At 32.9% G+C, this 22,511-nt stretch overlaps 2 protein-coding genes and 1 long non-coding RNA gene across 7 annotated transcripts; all 3 read left to right on the top strand.

Annotated features, from left to right (window-relative positions):
• The first annotated feature begins 458 nt into the window (after nucleotides 1-458).
• Nucleotides 459-6,615, top strand: LOC107889051 (DCN1-like protein 4). 3 transcript variants are annotated; one of them, XM_016813351.2, is made up of 10 exons: nucleotides 649-781; nucleotides 1,550-1,648; nucleotides 1,984-2,068; nucleotides 2,994-3,068; nucleotides 3,153-3,189; nucleotides 4,531-4,614; nucleotides 4,738-4,798; nucleotides 4,893-4,999; nucleotides 5,438-5,503; nucleotides 6,119-6,615. In XM_016813351.2, exons 3-10 carry the CDS (start codon nucleotides 2,010-2,012, stop codon nucleotides 6,212-6,214), a joined length of 585 nt encoding a protein of 194 aa, XP_016668840.1. In that variant the 5' UTR covers nucleotides 649-781; nucleotides 1,550-1,648; nucleotides 1,984-2,009; the 3' UTR covers nucleotides 6,215-6,615. The 3 variants fall into 3 exon arrangements, with proteins under 3 accessions (XP_016668838.1, XP_016668839.1, XP_016668840.1); XM_016813349.2 differs by lacking the exon at nucleotides 1,550-1,648 and having other exon boundaries at nucleotides 459-781; XM_016813350.2 differs by lacking the exons at nucleotides 1,550-1,648; nucleotides 6,119-6,615 and adding an exon at nucleotides 5,991-6,050 and having other exon boundaries at nucleotides 467-781.
• A 1,472-nt stretch (nucleotides 6,616-8,087) lies between these two features.
• Nucleotides 8,088-10,611, top strand: LOC107889050 (vicilin-like seed storage protein At2g18540). Of its 3 annotated transcripts, XM_016813348.2 has the most exons (6): nucleotides 8,088-8,290; nucleotides 8,556-8,910; nucleotides 9,424-9,473; nucleotides 9,569-9,621; nucleotides 9,705-10,140; nucleotides 10,238-10,611. In XM_016813348.2, exons 2-5 carry the CDS (start codon nucleotides 8,675-8,677, stop codon nucleotides 10,125-10,127), a joined length of 762 nt encoding a protein of 253 aa, XP_016668837.1. In that variant the 5' UTR covers nucleotides 8,088-8,290; nucleotides 8,556-8,674; the 3' UTR covers nucleotides 10,128-10,140; nucleotides 10,238-10,611. The 3 variants fall into 3 exon arrangements, with proteins under 3 accessions (XP_016668837.1, XP_016668836.1, XP_040932355.1); XM_016813347.2 differs by having other exon boundaries at nucleotides 9,705-10,611; XM_041076421.1 differs by having other exon boundaries at nucleotides 8,092-8,290; nucleotides 8,668-8,910; nucleotides 9,705-10,611.
• An 8,618-nt stretch (nucleotides 10,612-19,229) lies between these two features.
• On the top strand, nucleotides 19,230-20,960 carry LOC107889053 (uncharacterized). The gene is made up of 2 exons (XR_005901098.1): nucleotides 19,230-20,014; nucleotides 20,330-20,960. It is a non-coding gene; the product is annotated as an uncharacterized lncRNA (long non-coding RNA).
• The last annotated feature ends 1,551 nt before the right edge of the window (nucleotides 20,961-22,511 follow it).

Raw genomic sequence — 22,511 nt, 5'->3', positions numbered from 1 at the left:
TGAAGGTTTTTTCAACTAATATTTTAAGGTTTAAAATTTTTAATTAATTAAATTTATTTAATTAAAAATCTATTCTCATCCCATTTGGAAATCCAAGGTGGCACTTAAAATCTAGTTGGAATGTCACATAGGCACTTAAAATCTAGTTGGATTGCCACGTAAGATTACCGTCAGGGAGATAACGGAACTTAACGGAAGAGTTATTACTTCGTAACAAAATAATAACATAAATGACTAAAACGTAACATTTCAAACATAAGTTACTAAAGTGTAACCTGAGGCAAACAAAAGTGACTATTTTTGTAGTTTACCCTAATTTAAAAAAAATGATAATTCTTTTGTTGAACAAATATCTCACAAGTCAGATTTAACTTATTATTTTTAACTAATACTGAAAATTTTCGAAGGTAAACTTAAATTCAAATATAAATAATTAAGTTTAAAATTGAAGATGAGAATCGAATTTATTTTTATCAAATAATTAAGCAAATAAAATTAAAGGAGCTTCAAATTTATAATTCAATCGAGCCAAAATAAATTTGAGTTAAATTATTTGATGAATAGTGTCGCTCGGCGGATGAAAAAAGTAAAATAAAAGTAAGGCCAATTGCCCAATTGACGGTAGGCAGATAGATTATTAAGTTGTATTTTTGTTCGTCCTTGTCGAGCGACGAAGCTTCGCTTGTATTGCTTATGATGCGTCGCTCTGCATCTAAGAAAGCCGGTCAGCCCAATTCAACCAATTCCATTAACTTTTCTCCCTCCGATCTCTTTCGCACCGGTAATTCTCTCTCTCTCTCTCTCTCTCTCTCTCTCTCTCTTAATTTTATGGTTGATTTTGGAAATGATTTAATTAAAAACGAAAGCCCGGTAAAGGAATTATGTAATTTTGGTGGATTTGATTGATACGATGAGCTATCATGAAATTTAGTTTAGTAAGTAGAAAGATTGGGGGTGCAGGTGTGAAATTAATTATCGGGAAAATGATTGAACGGAATTGAAAATCAACGAGAGAAATCCTTAGATTACTGGATTGGAAGGTGAAATCTCGTGTTTAATCTTCGAACACAACACTCCTGTTAATTTTAAGGATAGAAAATAGCTTCATTCTTAGGGTAGTTAACTCTGAAATTGGTGTTGACATGGCTTAGTTAGAGAAGTTGAAGCAACTGAAGGAAATCGTTGAGCCTAACTGATAAAAATTATGTCTTGATATCAATATATATTACATCTATAATCTACTTGTTGGCAAGATGGGGCTTCTCGGCTTGGGTTAAACATAGTGGAAAATCTTCCTTTCTTCGGCTCTGTCTGTTTGTTTTGTCTGACGACAAAAGGACAGGTTTGATTTCAGCTTTAGATTCTATCAAACTTCAAATTATGGCTAGCAGATATTCTAATTAAGAGCAGGAGAAAATAATTAGCAGTTCCTCATAGGAGTAGAAGTCAACTAGTTATCAATTCTCTTTAATTGAAATGAGAAATAGCGGCAGATTATATGCAATCTGAACTGGTTCTGAAGCACATGTGGAGGTCTTACATCAAACAGGGTCGCAAGTTGCAACAAAAAGCTTACTAATTTGGCTTGAAGCTCCAGCGGATTTTCAGAAAAAAATATGCATTTAGAAATTTCAAAGAGCAAGAACAGGTACAGAACTTAGCGATAGGGGTTCACATGAGAACTATACAGTGTTTTTGAGTTCCAAAAACTAATTTGTTAAACCAAGCATACACTCTAATCTAGGAGACCAATCAATCATAGCAAGCTTAATAGTTGGTTCTTAAATACTTCATTGACATGTAATTTACCTGAGCCTACCTTGAAAGATGACATAAAGCTCTTAATCCTTGCATGAGACTTGAGACCTCATTGTAGATGATGTAGCTAGAATGCTTTTAACATTTATTTATTGCTCAAGTTTATTATCTAAGTTGTTGTAAGGCTATGTGGTAAATGAATTGACACTGTTCTGTATTTCTCAGCTTCAAGTAGGGCATCTTCAAAAGAGATGGAACGGATTGACAACCTGTTTCATTCTTATGCCAATAGGTCTCTCGGTATGATTGAGTAAGTACTTAGTAGCACATGTTCAATTTGTGATATTGGTCTTACCTTGTAATTTTGGAGAGATTTCTTTGGTATCTTCTGGATTTTGATAATTACTAATATATTAGATTACCATATTCTAGATAGTTTTGCATGTTGAAAATTTGTAAACATCTGTCAATATCATTGAAGTTAGGTCCTAAATAGTGATTAAACTATATGAATTTTTCTCACTTGTCATTCATATAGGTTTTACTATTTTAAGGATCTCATTGCTAGCCCCACGTTGAGTTTGTAGGCTTTTGCAAGTACATTTCTATCTGAATAAATAGTTGCAAAAGCAAGGAAGAACATTTATCTCACTTGCAACAAGTTTTGGAGGTGCTGAAAAAGAGGAGCTTTTTATGAAATTGAAGAAGTGCACTTTCTTGTGTGAAGAAGTGTTTTTGGGGTTTTATCAGATGATAAATTGCTCCAAAATCTAAGAATTCAAGCTAACTGTTTTTTATGCACTAGCTTCCATGTAGCTTGGACTCTGTAGTGAGTGCTACATGTAGATGTGTTTACAACAAGGATATAGTTATCTTTTCTTAGTTTTTTCTTGGAAGTTTAGTACTCCATAGGTATGCCAATTAGGTATGGTTCTTTGGGAAATTGAAGAGTTAGAACAACTTATAAAGTTATAATAGAAGTGCCCAAATAATAATGGAATAAGTTTAGGCAGTCATGTACAAATAATATCGGTAACTTTATTCTAGAAATTCTTAATACTATCAAAAGACTCCTGTGTAAAGCTAAAATGCTGATGTTGAAAAATGAATTATGTCTTTTATATATGATCTTTAAAGTGATGGATATTAAAAATTGATGTTATCATTATAGAAATCATTGTACACTTGACTATTTTTGAAATGCATTGTAATGTTATGATACATTATTTGAACAGCCCAGAAGGGATTGAAACTTTATGTTCTGATATGGAAGTTGATCACACAGATGTTAGGATCTTGATGCTTGCTTGGTAAGTTTCGGATAGATTCATCTGATGATCCATTTGTAACTTCTAGTTTAAGCTTTTGTGTTAAATGCTACATTTTCATGGCAGGAAAATGAAAGCAGAAAAACAAGGATACTTCACCTTGGTAAGAATTTTTGTTTTACCATCTTCATTTGCTTTTATTTCAAAAGGCAAGTTTAATCTATTATATTTTCATTGAATAAGATTACTATTAGGTTGATTGTCCTTTGTTAATTGTCATACCTTGTGAGTCCAAAAACCCATTGCTTGACTCTTAAAGGATTCATATCAATGATTGTCCCAATTCGTATAAATAATTTGAAGAGCTTCTTCATGAGTAAAAATTGAAGCATGATTCATATCAATGGCTGTCCTAACTTTGCTTTTATGGACAACTTTACTTGATAGATTTTGTCTTCAAGATTATCAACGCCTTCAACCAGTACAGGATAGTAAATTTTCTAAACTGTTCCACCTTCTTTTTCTTCAACTTGATTAACTAGCTCCCTTACCTTTCTCCCTTAGTGTTTTGACTATGAATCCTTGACTTCTTCCTACACCATCCTTAATTGAAACTCCCCCTTCAATGGCAACAACACAACATAAACTTAATAATAATAAAAATCATCAAAGTTTAAAGTTAAGGTTCATGAAAAGAAGGTAAAATGCAACGGTTCAAGCTAGACTTCTTCCCCTTCTAGTTGACTGAATATGGTTGATTTCTCTCAATTTTTCTCTCCTCCCTTTCGATAGCAAAAGGTTAAAATAGTTTTCTCACTCAAATAAGAATGGAAATCTAAGGATTTAACCAATTGAAGGTCACAATTTAAGCCTCTCTCTTTTTACCTTCTAGTTTAGCTGATTCTTTTGTAAAGCTTTCTCTCTAATTTTTCTTTGTTCTTCTCACACCTCTTTTTCTTTCTTTTCTCCTATTGTCTAGAATAATCTCACACTTCCTTACCCCCTACAACAGTCGGCTGCCCCATGAACAATGTGGGGAATGTTGTCATCTCCTTAAGACGACACTTAGCCCTTTAACTTTCATGGTTTAACAGCCTTTTGACTCCTAGCTTTCATATATATGTTTTACCTTAATAAATTAACTATTATTAGCTTAAATATTACCCCCAACCGATTAACTTAGTTGTTTAAATCTTGAGTTGATTTGATTAGTATCTAATCTTTATGATTTAATCATTATATCTATGAGTTGTGAAAATGTCTAGTTTCTCCACAAAAAACGCATTTTGTAGACTGAAGTTTCTTCTTCTTAATGCAGTTATGATTCCTCAGAGTATCTTAATAACATGGATATATGTTGGCTGATGCATTCTGTTTGGCGCAATTAATATACTTGTCCCTTAAATTCCAAGCTCTCTATGAGTATATATTTGTATTTGTGTGTTTTTATATGGTTTTAGTTAAATTATATGTTCAAAAATGGATTAGAATCTTACCTTTATAGGAGGAATGGCGAAGAGGAATGAAAGCGCTGAGAGCTGACACTGTAAGTAAATTAAGGAAGGCCCTGCCAGAGCTAGAGAAAGAGGTAGAAAATTCTAAACAACTTGATATCTGAAAGCATGCATGATATTCAATAGGCTTGTTTCACATGAACTATAATTGAGGGGTATGCTATGAAAGTGCTGATGCTCTGTCTCATATTAAATAGGTCAAGAGACCATCAAAATTTGAGGATTTCTATTCCTATTCATTCTGCTATTGCCTGACAGGTATTATGATAATATTATGATACCTAGTGTGGATGCTTAAATACATTTTTTCCTGATAGCACTCCTCCTGACTTCCTCAAATTTACTGCTGCAGAGGAGAAACAAAAGAGTATAGATATAGAGAGTATATGTCAATTGCTGGATCTTGTTTTAGGATCCCATTTCCGAGCGCAAGTTGACTATTTTATTGAGTATTTGAAGGTGGGTTGCTACTATTGTTAAATGCAACCTTGGAAGTTGTAGCTGTTTATGCTTCACATTCTTGATTTCTGGGATGTTACTGTTTATATGTGCTCAATCTCATCTGTTATTGTGGGGGAGTGAGTTCATTTCAGTTTTAGCTGCTAGGATTTTGGAATCTATTTTGTTAAATGATTCTGTGCAGTCTATATTCATATGGATCTCATTGTTATGCTGATGAGCTCATCAAAATTTCTTGTGGAAAATAGGGTTATTGTTTTAACTTAATATTTAATCTTTGAGCTTTAAGTGGTTGCTGAAATGGTCATTGAATCTGACAACTTGATATGCTAGATTATGGAAACAATTTGCCCATTTCTAATGTGGTGCTATGTTTTACCCATCCAGATTAGAGGAAGAGAAAGTATCCTCTTAACTATGCTTGTGTTGTTAATGCAGATTCAGAGTGATTATAAGGTCATAAACATGGATCAATGGATGGGTTTTTTTCGGTTCTGCAATGAGGTACCTCAAAGTTTATCTTTGTCATGGAATTTTCTATTGTGTTACCCACGTGTAGATGTTCCCTTATTTAAAAAAGAAAATATTGGGAAAGTGAATAGTTCTGTGCATTTCTTAAGATATGCTCACACAGACATCACTTCGTGAAAGAAAAAAAATCTGGAGTGACTGAATTTTACCAATATCTTTCAAATGGAATACTTTTTAGTTAAGGATTATTGGGAATGTGATGCCATATTCAGTACATTCAAAAATGAAGACATTAACGGCAATTTGGTAGTATGCAGTAGAAGTTCCATGGCATATTCGTAGACTAAGAAAAGAGAGGAGACTGAAGGGGTGCCCTCTCTTTCTGCAGATTTTGGGTTATAATTGATTCCCTGCTCATGAGAGCTCTTTTCTCTGAGTACTTTTTCTTTTTCATTGATAGATTTCTTTATATTTTGTGCTGGATGAGATTTCTAAACCGCTTGGTATACTTTTTCTTTAGTGGTTAAAATTTCCAGTTCTTGCAACTACACTTTCTCTGGCATAAAAAATTGAACAATACAAATAGTAGGAACTGGTTAATAATTGAGGAAGTGCTCACCTTATTTCCTTTTTGGATGTTTTTAACAGATAAGTTTCCCGGACTTCAGTAATTATAATCCGGACCTTGCTTGGCCATTGATCCTGGATAATTTCGTAGAGTGGATGCAGTCGAAGCAGACCTGAAATTATTTGGTTTGGTCAACTTCTCAGCTGTAACCTCCATCTATCTATCTAAAGGCTGGTGCTTTATAGTTTAAACTCCCCCTTTTCTTTGCTCCCTTTTTCTAGAGCCTTATGTAGTTTTCCCGATAGGGCATAAATTAGTCAACTTGAAAGATTTTCCAAGCACACCATTCTTTAATCAAAACTGTTGTGAATAATTTGTTGTCAGGAATGTTTGTATTGCGGATTTTTTTTTTTTTGAAAACATGGAAGTCTTATTCAAAACCAACCTTCCAAAATTACCTCTTGTTACAAATATATTGGGGAGTCTCAATATATTGAATTGTAGCACCCATCAGTAATACTTCTAAACTGTGGTCTAACTAGATTTATTATAGTAAAATGTCTTCATCTTCAATGCAGTTGGATTGTGATGTTATATTATGAACAAAACTATATTTATCAGATTAAGGCATCTTAGATTTGTTCAAATTTTATTCTGATTCTTTTCATATTTTATAAATTTAGCTCCTGTTGACCTAGAGGTGCATTTTTTATAAATCTCCCTGGAAGGTATTGGCTTCATTGCAGGCATGCCTGAGCTAAGATGCTAAGCTATGTTCCCCGCACATCGTTGCGTGTTAGACACGGTTATGTGTCCTACATGGGTATGTTCAGTTTTTTTTAAGGATTTTCCTGTACTTGGAGGGTCTTTGGAGTATCATATCTTCATGCTTATGTCCAAGTATATATCAGACACGGATATTTTAAGAAAAATGAAGAGTTGTAGTAACTTAGATACTAGACTCCTGCTCTGGATTGTAGCAATATTCTCAGATCATCCACTCCTTTAGAAGCTATTTTCTTCACTCAAATTGGTGAATTATACTCCTTTCATATATCTATCGCTGCAAAGACCATCCTCATCTTCAAAGATGTATCTTTTTGTACCTATATTGGACGGTAATCAGCAGCCAGCACTGCCATTTTTATGTCAAAAACAACATTCTCAGGCATAGCCATGCAATCTGTTGGACATTAGGTTCAGGCATTGTGTGAATTCCAGCGAGTAATAAATTAGCTAACTACGCCAATTCTCTGATACAATAAGCTTGAGCTTCTTCATTCTGTATAACATTGATTCAGATAATTGACTTTTAAAATAGAAATTTTGCATTAAAAAATTCGAGTTTTATTAATTTTGAACCAAAAACGAAATCAAGCTCAAATTTGGAAAAGAGTTCAATCTCATCTCCATTTCACGTTTATTTATTATAATCAATTTCCAACATTATTCAATGATAAAGCTCAACTTAAAACTTACCATGAACGGTCAAATTTCAATCATCAAAAGTTGAATTTATCCGCTCAATTTAAAAAGAAATTAAGCTTAGCCCGTATGTACCCCTAACCTTAATTCTAAAATCAAAGTTTATCAAATTAAAATTTAACTCAGTTATTGAATTAGCTTAAAAAAGTCAATTTTAAATATAACCCTTTAATTCAATAAAATCGATGCCCAATGAGTTCAAAATTAATTTAGGTGTCTACATAATGCATTACTTTAATTTCTACAACTTTTTTACTTTAATCCTTAATTTATTTTTATCTTGGTCAATACTTAAAAATTATAAATTTTTTAGGTAACCAAAATAAGAATGATTTAAAAGTTAGATGATCAAAATAAAAGTGTCAACATATTATGTAGCATGCACAGTCAACCACCTTATTAAATTTAAGGTTTGGGTGATTAAAATGAAAATGCTTTAAAAATTTAGTGACGAAATTGCAAGGATTTTTTAGATGACCAAAGTGCAAGTATTCTAAAAGTTGGGTGACCAACTGAGTAGTTTAACCGTATAAATACAGCATTTATTAACCCTAATAGTCCCTCTCTCTCGTCTCTACAAATCAGTTTTTTTTCCTTCTCATCGCAGTTCTCACCCACCGCCGTGTCCGCTGGTTTTTTTCCGGATCTGACCCGTAGCCCGTGTCGGATCGCGTCGATTCAGGTACAGCACCCCAAATTGCCGAGTCCGGGCAACGAAGGTGGCATGGTGTGTGAACTGTGAACAGAGTGTTTAAGAGTTGAATATGGTATTATACACCGCATTTTCATTTCCCTTTTCAACACAGTTTGTTTATTTATTTATTTATTTTCTTTTGAGATTAATGTTTGTGACATGACAAAGCTGTCTGATTATGCAACAAACTTTGTTCCTTTGCTGATTGTTTCTTCTTCTAAGTTCTCTATCTTAGTACAAAACCCATTACCAACAAAAAGAATTGATTTGTTTTTCCATTTCATTTAAATATTTCCTTTTATTTCTTCAACTTCTTTTTTTTTTGATCATTTTTATAGATAAAGTATTATGGAGCTTGAAGAACTAAGAAAAACTTGCTATTAGCAGTTAAAGTTTCAAGCTTAAAAATGGGTATGATATGGTCCTGACTGCATAAGCTACTGTCCCTAGCATTGGTATGTTTCGCGCCAGAAGTATTTGTGCTCGACTCTCAACCCATTTCAAGACAAGACCCTTTTGCAGCAGCATCAAAGATGGCAAGAACAAGAAGAAGAACAATATCGACATTGTTGATGGCAAGATTGAATCAAATGTGAGCACTTTCAATGAGTCGTATCGTCAGCTTGACAATCTTGACTTCTTGACTGCTGCTAAGATCCTCTTCACTCATCCTCCAAAGAAAAAGAAATTTGGGTATTACTCTCTGTTTTAGCATTTGCTTGATTAATTCAATGGTTGGAATAAAAATTAAGGCTGCTAAAATTGAATAGTTTTAAGTAATTAAGTTCTTCATGGAGCATTTCATTATACAATTGAATGTGATGAGAAGTTGATGAGATATACATGATACAGTTTGCACCTTGTATCTTTTTGCTCTCCTCAATTCCACATTTTACTTGTTATCATTAAAAAATCAAATGGGTTCCACTTGGCTTCCTTTGTAACTTAATAGATCTTTCATCCAAACCAAACTGTCCCTGTACTTGTTATGTGCAGTTCAATGCTCTGAATGAGTTGCAGTCCTTGCATTATTCATGAAGTTCTCAAACTCTGGCATATCTTTAATCTGAGAAGCTAAGATCTTTTAAAATGATTTTATTGAGTGAAAGCATTGTCTTCTCTCATAATTAGTGCTTTAGTTAACTTCTTGGCATCTTTCTATAGTTGTTGGGGGACTTATGCTTCCATATGTTAATTTTATTTCAGGCTAGATTTCCATTTGGTGCAGCTCTTCTTTGCGTGCATGCCTTCATTGGGTATCTCAACTAACAAGCTTAACTCTGTTGATTTTATATTTGGAAGATCTCATGGTTTACTGCTGGTTTAAAAAATTATATTTGTTCTGTAACAGCTCTGTACTTGGTAGCTCAATATGCTCGCTATGAAATGAGGAAAATGGAAGCGGTAACTAAGTTTTCCTTTTTGCTGTGTCTCTTTCTATCTGTAAGCTCATTTTCTTTCACCTAAAACTGTTTCATTCACCTTAGGAGCTAGAGGAGAAAAAGAAGCACGATGAAGAAGAAGAAATGAAAAGGAAGCAAGAAGAAGAGGAGAAAGATAAAGAGGTGTACCAAATTGCGCCTAATCCAGAGCTTTTCGAGGTAAAAAGGAGACTAGGTAAGCTAGAGGAGGCAGTAAAGGAAATCGCTGTTGAGTCAAAGAAACAATCGGCAGTTAGAATAACTAAAACTCAGCAAAATGCTAGTGAACCGGGTGAAGACAAAAGTAAATCAGAGTCTAGCAGTTCCGCTGTGGTGCAAGACAAGGCTATTAAACAAAAATCTATCGAACAAATACCGAACGCTGATCCTAGCAATGCAAGAAGTTTATCACCAGATTCTGATGCTTCCCGGAAGGATCAAAAGGGTGAGAACCAGATTGGAGGACCTTCTCAAGATGCCAAAAGATGACGAGCCTTTTGTGGTATACAAACAAAACTTCTATTCTTTTTCGCTTTTTAAGAAAAGCATACAGCACTTTGACAAAGTCTATTGGGACAAATACCAAATGCTGATCCTAGCAATGCAAGAAGTGTGTCACCAGATTCTGATTCCCGGAAGGATCAAAGGGTGAGAACCGGATTGGAGGACCTTCTCAAGATGCCAAAAGATGATGCAGAGCCTTTTGTGGTATACAAACAAAACTTTCGTTCTTTCTCTTTTTAAGAAAAGCATACAGCACTTGCGCCAAAGTTTATTGACCCTAGGATATAGTGTGTGCTTTACTTCTCTCTAGTGGCACAGGTGATGAAGATAGGTTATCCGTTTGCATTGCTTGTAAGGGATGTCGATGTGCATAGATTGCATTTACTCTGTTTTCCTGGTATAGCTTGAATGTCGTGTGCTTTTTTCCAAAGGAATTCCATTTGTTAGAGTTGGGGCATTGTTTTATTAATTCTAGTGTAAACTATCACCTAAGTTCCTGTTTTGGTCATTCAACTTTAAAAATTTTCAATTTAGGCAAACGCATAAATTTGTTCTTGTATAATAACTCACCAGTACTTACATATTTAATCAATTTGATTATAATTTTAAATAGTTTAATAAATTTTTCACATTTACAAATACTATCAATTTGATCCTTAAACTTTTTAACTAAAGCTTTCAACATTTAGAATTGAGGTATTTCACATCTATTAATTATTTTATTTATAGTTGAAATTATTTTTAACTCTTTTTGTTTATATTTTTTTTATGAAGTTAGTGCTAGAAAAATTAATTAAACATCATTAAAAGTAATAGATTATATAAATTTTAAAAACAGAAAATGTAATAAAATTATATAAATAATTTAATATTTTTAAAAAATAAATTTTCACTTTGACTAATGTAATTTTAATTAATTTGGTAAATAATTTAAAATTAAATCAAATTATGATTGATTTGTATTGTTTATCGTGGATCTAAAAATTAAAAGAAAATAATTAAAAACTTATAAATGTGGGATGAATCTATTTTTTTCTCTAGAAAAAATAAATAATTAAAAATTGACTCGAAAAATGGCTTGTTAGTTGACATATGTTTTTTTGTTCTTTTTTGGGTTTTACAAATTTATAGGTGTGAGGTACCTTTATTTTAAAAATTGAAAGTTTTGGTTAGGAAATTTGAGAATTAAATTAATAGATTTTGTAAATGAGAATGGTTAAATTTATTAAATTATTTAGAATTAGGATAAAATTGATAGATTATGTAAGTGTTGGGGATTAAATGTGTTATTATATTAATTTAATGGTAGGTGACCAAAACAGGAATGGATTTAAATGTTAGTGTCTAAATTAAAATTTTTTTAAAATTAGATAATCAAAACAAAAATACAAGTATAATTGAGTGATCATTTGCGTAGTTTATCTTTAATTCTAATAAGCAGTGGTAATTATCTGACCTCTTCATTTCCAATTAAGTTGGCAATATAATCTATTTCAATTGAAAAATGCTTAATTCATGAATGATTATATTCGTCGATGGTGAGGGGAATTTAACAACTTGTCATGATCCTCAATTTTTGGAAGAGCCAAAAGTCATTTTCAACATAACCTTTTAGTGGTTGGTATGTGTAATTCGATTCTTCTAAATAAAAGTTAAAAGGGTGTCAGATGATGTCTACATTCGGTTATCTATGTTAGCAGCACATCTTCTTGTATCAACTTAGACTAATTGCCTTGGCTAAGGACTGGAGATCAATACGAAATCTCTTTGAACTACTTCACACCTCAAGCATTCGTTAATGCAAATCTGTTTTTGGATGAGTCAAAATATGATACTTGACATATGAGGAGAGTCAATGTCGCAAATGTTAAAAAATCGTTTATGCTTAGTACCATAGATTTGAAATTTTGGATTTAGATTTCAATAATAATGTAAATGTGATAAGGATGCGCAAGAAATAGGATTGTAAATTTGTCCAAGTCGTGAATTTGGTCCAGTGCTGTAGATGAATGAAGGAGAACTCGAAGTTCAAAACAACTTGAAATGCAAACAAATTCAAGTTAGATTTAAGAATTAAAAAGGTAGCAATTAAAACAAATAATTAAGATAGAAAAAGAATAAGGAATCCAAATCAAATATTAGAAACAATTAAGTAAAAATAAAATAACAAAGAAACGAAACAAGATAGATGAAAAAGATGGAAAGTGGAGTGCAGAAATCTCAAGGAACTTTGGAAACCAGATGAATCCACAACCCCTTTTAAACGTCTCTAATTTTTCCTCCAACAAAGAAAATATTGCAAGAAAAAGCTTGAAGATAATCTTCACAATTTGAAAAGATAATTAAGCTATTTAACCTATGTCGAAACCATTTTCCAAAAAACGGGAATCGACTTTTTAAAATGAAAGTTTGGAGTCGCCACCAATCCTTTTTGTTTAGGTGCGATCGGATCATCTAATAAAATATTTTATTTTATTAAAATATCTATTTTGGCCTACGTGTTTGAGAAAATGGGTTCGGGAGTCGGTTACGTACGAGGAAGGATTAGCACCCTCGTTACGCCCAGAATTGGTACAAAATTGATTAAACAATGTCCTTATGTCTAAAATTTAAAAGATATTTTGAAATGGAATTTCTTTTAAAACATTTGAATAACTCGAATTGGACTTTTAAGATTCCTTTGTTCCGAAGGAATAGAATATCACATCCAGCACGTTTGGATGCGACAACTTAAACCCTCGAAATCAAAATCACCTCATGGTTTCCAAATCTCACATATGAATTTTTAAAAGGGTACTCAGTTATTTGGTCAAACGGTAAATCGAAACCCAGAACGTTAAGGCACGATTTCGCGAATTTCCAAACACGAAACATTGCCTTGTTTTGAGGAGTTTCCAAATAAGCAATTATAAAATCGGCTCAAAATATATTCGTTTGGTTTACTTAAGGGTAAAAAGCAATCGATGTTGGGTGAAAATTTGGAATTTAAATTTTGATATAAAAATAATCATCAAGCATAATATGGAGCATGAAATAAAAATACATGGCAATAATATTACATGAATAATCAAAAGTAATAAGGAAATACAAAGGAACAAATTAGGGTTCATGCAATGGCAACAAATAAAATAAATAATAAATAATAAAATAAAATAATATAATATATTCCTATTTTTAGCTTTTTACAAAGTCAAAATTATGATAAATCATTGGCTTTCTCCATCCTTTTAATTTGGCCCCAATTCAACGATTTGTCTTTCAATTTGTCCCCTTTTTGCTCGTTTTTAACCAATTGCATCACTGACAAGATTAAATCATAAAAACACCAATTAAGCAGGGATCAATTCAGAAATAAACCAAATTAAACAAAAGAATCATGTAAATTAATATGTTTATCAACTCCCCCTACTTAGCTCATGCTTGCCCTCAAGCATGTTATCCTTTCAAACATTGAAATTGATTCTACAATTTATTAAAAATCGAGCCTCTTTTCCGCATACATAATCAATGTAAACAACTTAGAAAAATAAATAAATAAATGCTCAAAATATATAGTTTGATCAACAAGTGTAACTTTTTTTTGAAATATGTGAACTAAATAATTTCATTAAATTGAGTTTGAATCCAATTAATTTGCAAGGCATTATTAATTAACTACGCATTAGAAAAAATAAAATTATTGATGTGGTCAAACCTTTTTACGCGAACTAGGATGACAACCTAAGCACCTTATCCCGGTTACTCAGTTCAAACAGTCTTTATTTATTTATTAAATTTTTTTTGAAACCTCAATTAGCGGAATGTTTGTAAGCTATCGACTTGTCATTCGAACTTTTTTACGCGAGATAAGATAACAACCCAAGCACCTTACCTCGGTTACTCAATCCGGTCACGTTTTCGAAACTTCACTCATAACTTGAACCTTTAGTTATTTTATTTATTTATTTATTCATGCACAAGCAAATATAATTTTTTTTCAAACAGTCAATTTATACGAAAAATTCAGCTACATATATCAACTTTAAAACATAAATGTCGACTATTCTATATACTTGAACTTTTAAAATAAAAAATTTGCCCAATTGTCCAAATTAACTAAGTATGAGAGTAAAGGTTCAATGTCAAATAAACTATCGAATGAATTCAACGTAAGATTGAACACATGCAAAAAAGAGACATGCGGCAATAGTCATGCATATTTACTTATCAACTCAACCCCCCTACTTAATCTATGCTTGTCCTCAAGCATGTGTTATATGCAATAAAGTTTAGTAACTCAAACAACAAGCAAAGAGAAAGGTTAAGAATACTCCCCATGTGTTTCAATCGATGTTGTCGGCGTTGGGAAATAATTGTTAGTATTTAGCACGGCGTGCCCACGCCACCATCATTATCCTACTTCTGGAAAACCTCCATTACGTTCTTGAAAACAACAAATTCACTAGATTAAATAAAAATTTATTTATTTACAACCTAAATCTTACTAAAACTCAAAATTAAATAAATGAAAATAAATTTGGGTTGCCTCCCAAAAAGCACTTTTGTTTAACGTTGTTAGCTCAACGACCCTAAATGTTATCCGTTTGGCTCATTGAGACTTAATTTTTCCATCTCGTGCACTTGGATGCTCTTGCAGAAAAGTTTCGACCTTTGCCCATTATCTTTGAAGCCCTTCCTGGATTCCCCTATCATTAGTGGATTGAGGTGCCTTTGAGCTTCTCTGTTCAAGTTTGCATTTTTCTCTGTCGAAATCATTATACGTTCTGGAAACGGTTTCAACTCTAATTTTGAGGCTTTCATGACAGCTTCACGTATTGGTTTTTTTATCATCGATAATTCCTCTTGCTTAACATCGAGATCTACATTCCTGCAAGGCACAATTTGTGACTTATTATTGGGATGTCCCATATCCTCATAGACATTAAACCTAACCACTTCATTGTCAAATTCCATGGTAAGTGTTCCACTCCAAACATCAATTTTCGTTCGTGCGGAACTTAAGAATGGTCTTCCAAGAAGCATCTCAGATGAATTGACCGAGTTGTCATCCTTCATGTCGATGATGTAGAAGTCTGTAGGAAATATCAGCTCGTTTACCTTAACAAGAACATCCTCCAGCACTCCTTCCGGATGCACTACGTATCTATCTACAAGCTGAATAATCACACATGTTTCTTTTAAAGAACCCGCGTTAAGTAGTTTATAAATTGACAAAGGCATAACATTAATTAATGTGCCTAAGTCACACATTGCTTTTTTAATACCGACACTACCTATTTTACAATATATGAAAAACATACCTTGGTCCTTACATTTGGGTGGTATTTTCCGTTGCAAAACGGCGGAGACATTTTCTCCGACACTTACCTTTTCATTGCCCAAAAGTTTCCTTTTACTCGTGCATAACTCTTTTAGGAATTTTGTATATAGTGAGATCTACTTAATTGCATCGAGAAGAGGTATGTTGATTTCCACCTTTCGGAAGGTGTCGATGATCTTCTTCTCGTCTCGCTCCTTCTTACATTAGGCAAGTCTTTCGGGAAATGGAGTTGGTACTACAAATGACCTTTGTGGTGCTGACTCTATTGGAGTCTCTGTGTCAAGTTTCTTCTCATCTCAATCAGCGTCGTGGGCACAACTCGTGCCAGGTACGGGCTCAAAACCTTCCCGTTCCTCAACGTTATAGCGCTTATATTGTGTCGAGGATTTGGCTCAGTTTGGGACGACAACTTACCTTGGGACTCCAAACGGCTAACCGTGAGTGCGAGTTTGCTCAGTTGCTTGTCCAACTCCTGCAAATGCATGTCAGTTTTTTGTTAGAATTTCTCAGTACTGTTGGCTAACCTTTCCACTATGGCTTCCAAAGATGACTTTGGGGGTGGTATCTGTTGATTCTATGGTGGCTTTTGTTGGAACGGTTGATTGAACAACGAATTCGACCCATAACTGAGATTCAGGTGATCTTTCCACCCTACATTATACGAGTTCAAGAAGGGTTCATATCGCCTTTAAGGCTGTTTTGGAAAGTTTCCGACAGAATTCGCTTGTTCTGTCGAATTCTCATGTAAAATCGGACATGGGTCCGTCAGATGGTCTGGCTTAGTGCAAATTCCGCACAACCATGCTGGGCTCGTCTTATCTGTAAGCAAATTTTGAACAATGTTAGTCAAATTTTAAATTTATCTTCTAGAGATAGAGAACTTAACCCATGAACTCGTTTCGTGGGTTCTGTGGCCGGTCAAAATTGTTGAGAGTTAGCAGCCATGGTCGAAATCAATTCTCTCGCTCTTTGAGGAGTCATATTGACTAGTGCCCTTCCACTTGCAGCATCTATCATCTTCATCTCCATCAGGAGTAATCCCTCATAAAAATACTGCAAGAGTGACTGTTCAGTCAGTCCATGTTGTGGGCAACTAGCACCCAACTTTTTGTATCGCTCCCAGTAATCGTAGAGTGATTCAGTGTCCTTCTGACAGATTCTTATGATGTCCCTTCTTAGTTAGGTCGCTCGGGCTACAGGGAAGAACTTGTCAAGAAACAAACGAGACATGTCGACCATGTGTTGACAGATCCCGGAGGCAAATAAAATAACCACTCTCTAGCAGAGTCAGCTAATGAGAACAGAAAAGCACGAAGTTTGATTTAGTCTCCTGTTACTCCCTGAGGCTTCATGCTTGTGCACACCATATGGAACTCCTTAAGGTGGGTGTGCGGATTTTCGTTTTGTAGTCCACAAAAAGTAGGCAGTAGGTGGATCAAACCCAACTTTAGCTCAAACGGCGTTCCTCCTACCGGATAGGTTATACATAAGGGTTGTTGTTCATCTGGTGCTGCTGTGAGCTGGCGTATTGTCTGTTCGGTCATCTCGTCTGGTTCGTCAAAAATTTCTTCGGTGTAAAATATAGTTTCAAATTCGGGATTTGGCCGTTTACCACGTCGTATGGCTTCTCTTCGTAGTTGTTGGGCCAATTTATCGATTTTGGGCTCAAACTCTAGATTTCCCGGTTCTGATCTGGTCATAAGGTAGACAAACAAAAGTTAGAAAATATCTCCAATCCCCGGCAACGGCGCCAAAATTTGATGGGTGTCGAATCCACCAAAAATAATTCCTACTAAATACTTTAAATAGTAGTAAGAGTGGTAGTAGGGTCGAGTCCACAAGGATTGGTATCTAATAAACTTCCATGTTTGACTTATGAACAGAATGTCGTATCAAGAGTCGCGGCTAGAGTCGTGCCCACAACTCAAAACGTACCAGCTGAAAAATAAGCAAATAAATAAGTTAAGCGGGGATTTTGAAATTGATTAGAAACTAAATAATTAAAACTGTTAAGATAAATAATTAAATAAATCAGAAATTAAATTGGGATTTGCAATCAAATGTAATAAGCCTTAGCCTTAGACTCGGTAAATTCCGTGTTGAGAATCGATCCTCGAAAATTGATCTTCTCATTCAAACGAAAAGCTGGTTATAGTGATTAAGAACGTCCTGACTACCAATTCTTCCTTTCGTAATTGGTCCCGGTACGTCCTGCAAACCAACCCTTATCGATAGTCTAACCGAGATACACATGTTCGCGATTCAAGATTTCAGTAACCTTACGTTCTGAAGAACCCAATTGAAATTAACGGCCTCAACCGCGTGGGTCGTTTAAACCCGATCACCTCCTCTTTGATTTGTTCTCGGAGATTCAAATACAGCACGACCAATTCATTTCTCCAACTATCAGAAAACACGACTCCAACCCAACGAGCTCTTTTTGACTTAAAATCGAATTGTCTTTAAAGGATGAGTTGTCAATCCCGATACTTAAGAAAAATGTAAATACCGATTGGAAGGATTTTAAACGCGAGTAAGAATCTCACGATTCTCGACCGGAAAGAACATCGACCTAAAGCTAAGATAGAATTTAGTTAAGCATGAAATTGTTTATGATTTGTGAGCTTGGAAAGAAGATTGATGATTATGGTGAAGAAATGAATGGAAAGGACTTGGAGAGTAATTGACCCAATTATGGAAAAGAAACAAAAATTGGAGACAAGCCTACAAAATGTAACGTCAAATTAAAGAGAGAAAAAATGATTATTCAATTCCAAATTGAAGAAGGAAATACAAGAGAGAGAGTAATTCAATTCCAAAATGAAATAGGAATGTAAAAACAATGGATGATTTCCTAAGAACTAAAAGCCCCTATTTATATACACGGGGTTACTAAAAATAGCTTAACCTAAATTAATAAAAATAAAATAAAATAAAATAATAAATAATAAAACAACATAATATATTCCTATTTTTAGCTTTTTACAAAGTTAAAATATATGATAAATCATTGGCTTTCTCCATCTTTTTAATTTGGCCCCAATTCAACGATTTGTCTTTCAATTTGGCCCCTTTTTGCTCGTTTTTGACCAATTGCATCCCTAACAAGATTAAATCATAAAAACACCAATTAAGCAGGGATCAATTCAGAAATAAACCAAATTAAACACAAGAATCATGTAAATTAATATGTTTATCAATATCATATACTATATAAATACTAATACAAATACTCGAAGGTCAATGACTTAAAAGACAATTTTAAAAGAAATATTATGATACAAGCAAGATGTAACAAGTAAATAAATAAATAAAGGATGAATCATGTGAAGAAAAAGAAATTAGAAATCATCTATATACAGCCAACAAATTACATGTAAAAAATTTAAAAACAAGTAGTATGGAAAAAAAAGATAAAAAAATTAAGGAAAATGAATAATATATCAAAGGGTAATGCATGCATGAATTTTAAAATGAATATTAGGTAAAAGGGAAACCAGAATACCTTCTATATAATATACCAACTTAAATAAATAATTTGCATAAAATGAAGAAAAACTTATCGTAAAAATATATGTATATGCAGAAATAATAATATAAAAGGTCTAAAAATAAACAATAATACATAATGAAATAGGGTCTTTAAAAAAGGGGTAAATTATATATATATAGATTATAAAAAATAGAAAATACGAAACACAAATAGATCTATTTAAGAAAATATATATACACAAAAGAATACAAAAACAAAGATATATACCCAAAAATGTATAACATATCAATGCATAAAATTATTTAAAATAAATATCATATGAATTTCCAAAATAAAGAGATATGTATAAAAGAAAACTTCAAAATACAAATAAAATTTTATAATAGAACAATTTAAAAGTTTATACAAACGGAAAAAAAATAACAAATTAAAACAACATAAGGTCTATGAAATAACTTTAAAATACTATTATCAAGGGAAAAAAATTTAAAAACGAATAATAATAATATATATAGCAATTTTTTTAGAAGGGAAAAAATTTACAAAGAATAAAGCATAAACTAAAAAACTCAATTGAAACCAAAATAAGATTTAAAGGACAATTTACGAATTAAGAAAATTACTAAAACAAAGTCAAAGGCTAAAAAGGGATATGCTCATATAAACAGGGATTTAAAACGCAAATATCCCTGGTCTTGAGACGCAGCATTTAAAGGAGGACCTAGATGAAGTAGCGCATAAATTCCAGAGATGATTTAAAAATAAATAAGATGCAGTCAAGGCTTAATCAAAAGTCAACGCAAATGGGGAGGGACCTAACACATAAATTCCCTTTTTGGTTTATGCATAAAAGAAAACTCTCCCTCCCCAAAGTTATCTGTCGTGAGTCAAAAGGGGAAAAAAAAAGTTTTCCCCCTTTCTACTCTGCTAGGGCTTCATTCCAATCTCCATGCGCCTATTGGTTCTTCTCCCCCACCGCAAGACCGAAACACCGCCACACTCGGTGGCCAACAGCGCCTAAAAATGGGCTTTTCGACCCTGATTCAAGGACGTGTTCTGGTACCCCTTCTCCCTTCCTTATTCTTTTACTTTTTTTGCAATCACAAAGCAAGACCACACTCAAAAAAGAAGGGGAAAAAAGCAAGAGAAATTGGAAAATGAATAAACTCAACCTCCTCAATTGATTTGATTTCTCTGTATTTCAATGTTTTCTTTGTATTTTGCTATTGTTTGTAAAAAGGAAAAAAAACCCCTTGTACATTTCATTCTAGTCGATTTTATAGCCGAAATAAATAAATAAATAAATAAAAAGAAAACACAAATTCCTTGCTGCCATTTTCTTCTGCTGTCAACTGCTATGAGTTGTTAGTGCAGGTGTGTATGGCGTGGAGAGAAGCCGTTCGTGGGTGTGCTGGTGTAGAGCGTGCAGGCTACACACACATGGAAGCTACAGTGGTGGAGAACGTGGGTGCATGGTGGTGCTGAAGATGGTTGTGGGCTAGGTCTACGGAAATTGGGCTGCTTTGGGCCTTTTTGATTAGGCCCGGGCAGAAATTGGGTCCTACAACCTAAATAAAAAGTAGTTTTAAACTAAACTAAAAATACTTAAACAAATTTAAAATTTGGAATAAATAAATAATGAAATAATAAGACCTAATAAATACAATATTGGATTCATATATAATAAAAATTAAGTCTAAAAATTTGACCCAATATGATTTAAACTAAAATTAAAGCTCGAAACTCGTAATTTCCATAATAATCTCGTTCAAAAATTCTTCTCGCATAGTCTTTACTAAAATAGTCATAACTTGAGCTCTCGAACTCGAAATTGAGTGATTCAAATTGCGTTTTGAAACTAAGAGATAGATATTCGAATGCTATTGAGATGTCTTAACCCAAAAAAGTCTTGGATGTCATCTAAAAATTCATTGCAAATTTATTGACTTTTCAAAGTTGAATATTGACAGCTTCTATGAATGAAATATAATAAAATTTTACTCAATCCGTGCATGTATCAAAATTGTAATAGCCCGATTTTTAGTGGTGCCAGAAATAGTGGTTTGAGGCCACCAAATCCAACAAGTAAGCTCGTAAATTTTATTATTTAATATTTACGAGCCAAATAGAGTTTTAAAAAGATTTTTGAATTGGTAATTTATGTTTTATAATGATTTATTAGGTTTGAGTGATAAAAACTTAGGTCAAGTGATTTTAGAAAATAAGATATCGAGATCTCGTTTCTATAAATCAAACCATAAATATTTTTATAAATATTTACAAAGTGTCATTAAGGTAGTATTAAAGTTTTATTGAAAATTTTTAACGTTTCGAAAGTTAATTAATTAAAAAAGACTAAATTGAAAAAGATGTAAAACTTACAAATTTAATAATTAAGTGACTAAATGGGTTAATTAATAAATGAGGGAGGACTTAAGAAAAAATTATGACTAAATTAAAAGATGAGGTGGCATAAGAAGAAAAAAATAATTAAAAAAGGCCATTCAATGGCAAAATGGTAAATAAGTTGAAATTAAAAATAAACAAATTAGATTTTAAAGTTTTCTAGACATTTTTTTCCCCATATTCTATTCAAACAGACATAGGGAGAGCTCCTTGAACTGGTTTTGCATATTTTTGCTTTATGTGAGTTCAATTCTTACCGTTTTTTGTATTTTTTATGTTTTTGAGATTATTACAATTAGGTCTAACTAAACCTAACCTTAGTTTTTTATTTTGTTAAAATTTTTTGGAAGTTTCCTCTGATGAATCTTTATGATTTTAGTTATTAAATGATGAATTTGAGATGTTGGTTGATATTTAAAAGTATTTTGTTAAGTAATTTTGATGAATTTCCTGATTAGGGAATAAATTGTTGAAATAGTAAAAAAACAAGGGTTTGTTGTGAAATTATTCGAAAAATGGGCTGTATTAAATGTCATGAATATTAGACTAGCATGGGTTTGCATTAAAAATGGTTAATTTGCATGATTTGGGCTTAGAGACTAAATTGAATAAAAGTAAAACTTTATGGGGCAATTTTGTAAAATTTTCAAAAATGACCAAATTGCATGAAATGATTTTTTATTGTCTAAATTAATAAATTGAATGAAATTATTAATTTAGATCAAGACCAGGTGGAAAAATAGAGGAAAATAAAAAATTACCAAAATGCCCATTAATCTTGATATTTCTGTAATTTAGCTAGGTAAGTTTGTGTAACTAAATTGTTCAATTATTTGTTTTAAATTGAATATTATTGTGTGTTATTTGTATAAATTTCATGTATAATTATCGATTGCATATCTGACAAATATCGAGTCCCATTTGAATATTAGAAATTCGGAAGATACAAATGATATGTCATTAGGGTTCTCGATTTGGTTGTGATCCTGCATGTGTTGTGGACACACCACAGTTCTCTTGAGCTCCCCAATACTTGGCTCTTATGAGCTTCTCGATTAACAACTCTCTTGAGCTTCCTGATATTTAACTCGCAAAAGCTTCCCGATATACAGCTCACATGAGCTTCCTGTTATATGGCTCGAAAGAGCTT

The sequence above is a fragment of the Gossypium hirsutum genome, chromosome A09 (assembly GCF_007990345.1).
Source record: "Gossypium hirsutum isolate 1008001.06 chromosome A09, Gossypium_hirsutum_v2.1, whole genome shotgun sequence".
NCBI classification, from domain to species: Eukaryota; Viridiplantae; Streptophyta; class Magnoliopsida; order Malvales; family Malvaceae; genus Gossypium; species Gossypium hirsutum.
Note: the sequence above shows the minus strand (reverse complement) of the source record. Positions and strands in the feature narration are given on the sequence as shown.

Bases quoted from the DNA above. Each gene is read 5' to 3' on its own strand.
- LOC107889051 (XM_016813349.2), top strand. From the start codon at position 694: ATGATGCGTCGCTCTGCATCTAAGAAAGCCGGTCAGCCCAATTCAACC. The intron at 3,069-3,152 runs GTAAGTTTCGGA...TTTTCATGGCAG, and splicing joins AGGATCTTGATGCTTGCTTG to GAAAATGAAAGCAGAAAAAC. The intron at 4,799-4,892 runs GTATTATGATAA...TTACTGCTGCAG, and splicing joins ATTCTGCTATTGCCTGACAG to AGGAGAAACAAAAGAGTATA.
- LOC107889050 (XM_016813348.2), top strand. From the start codon at position 8,675: ATGTTTCGCGCCAGAAGTATTTGTGCTCGACTCTCAACCCATTTCAAG. The intron at 8,911-9,423 runs GTATTACTCTCT...ATTTTATTTCAG, and splicing joins CCAAAGAAAAAGAAATTTGG to GCTAGATTTCCATTTGGTGC. The intron at 9,622-9,704 runs GTAACTAAGTTT...CATTCACCTTAG, and splicing joins AAATGAGGAAAATGGAAGCG to GAGCTAGAGGAGAAAAAGAA.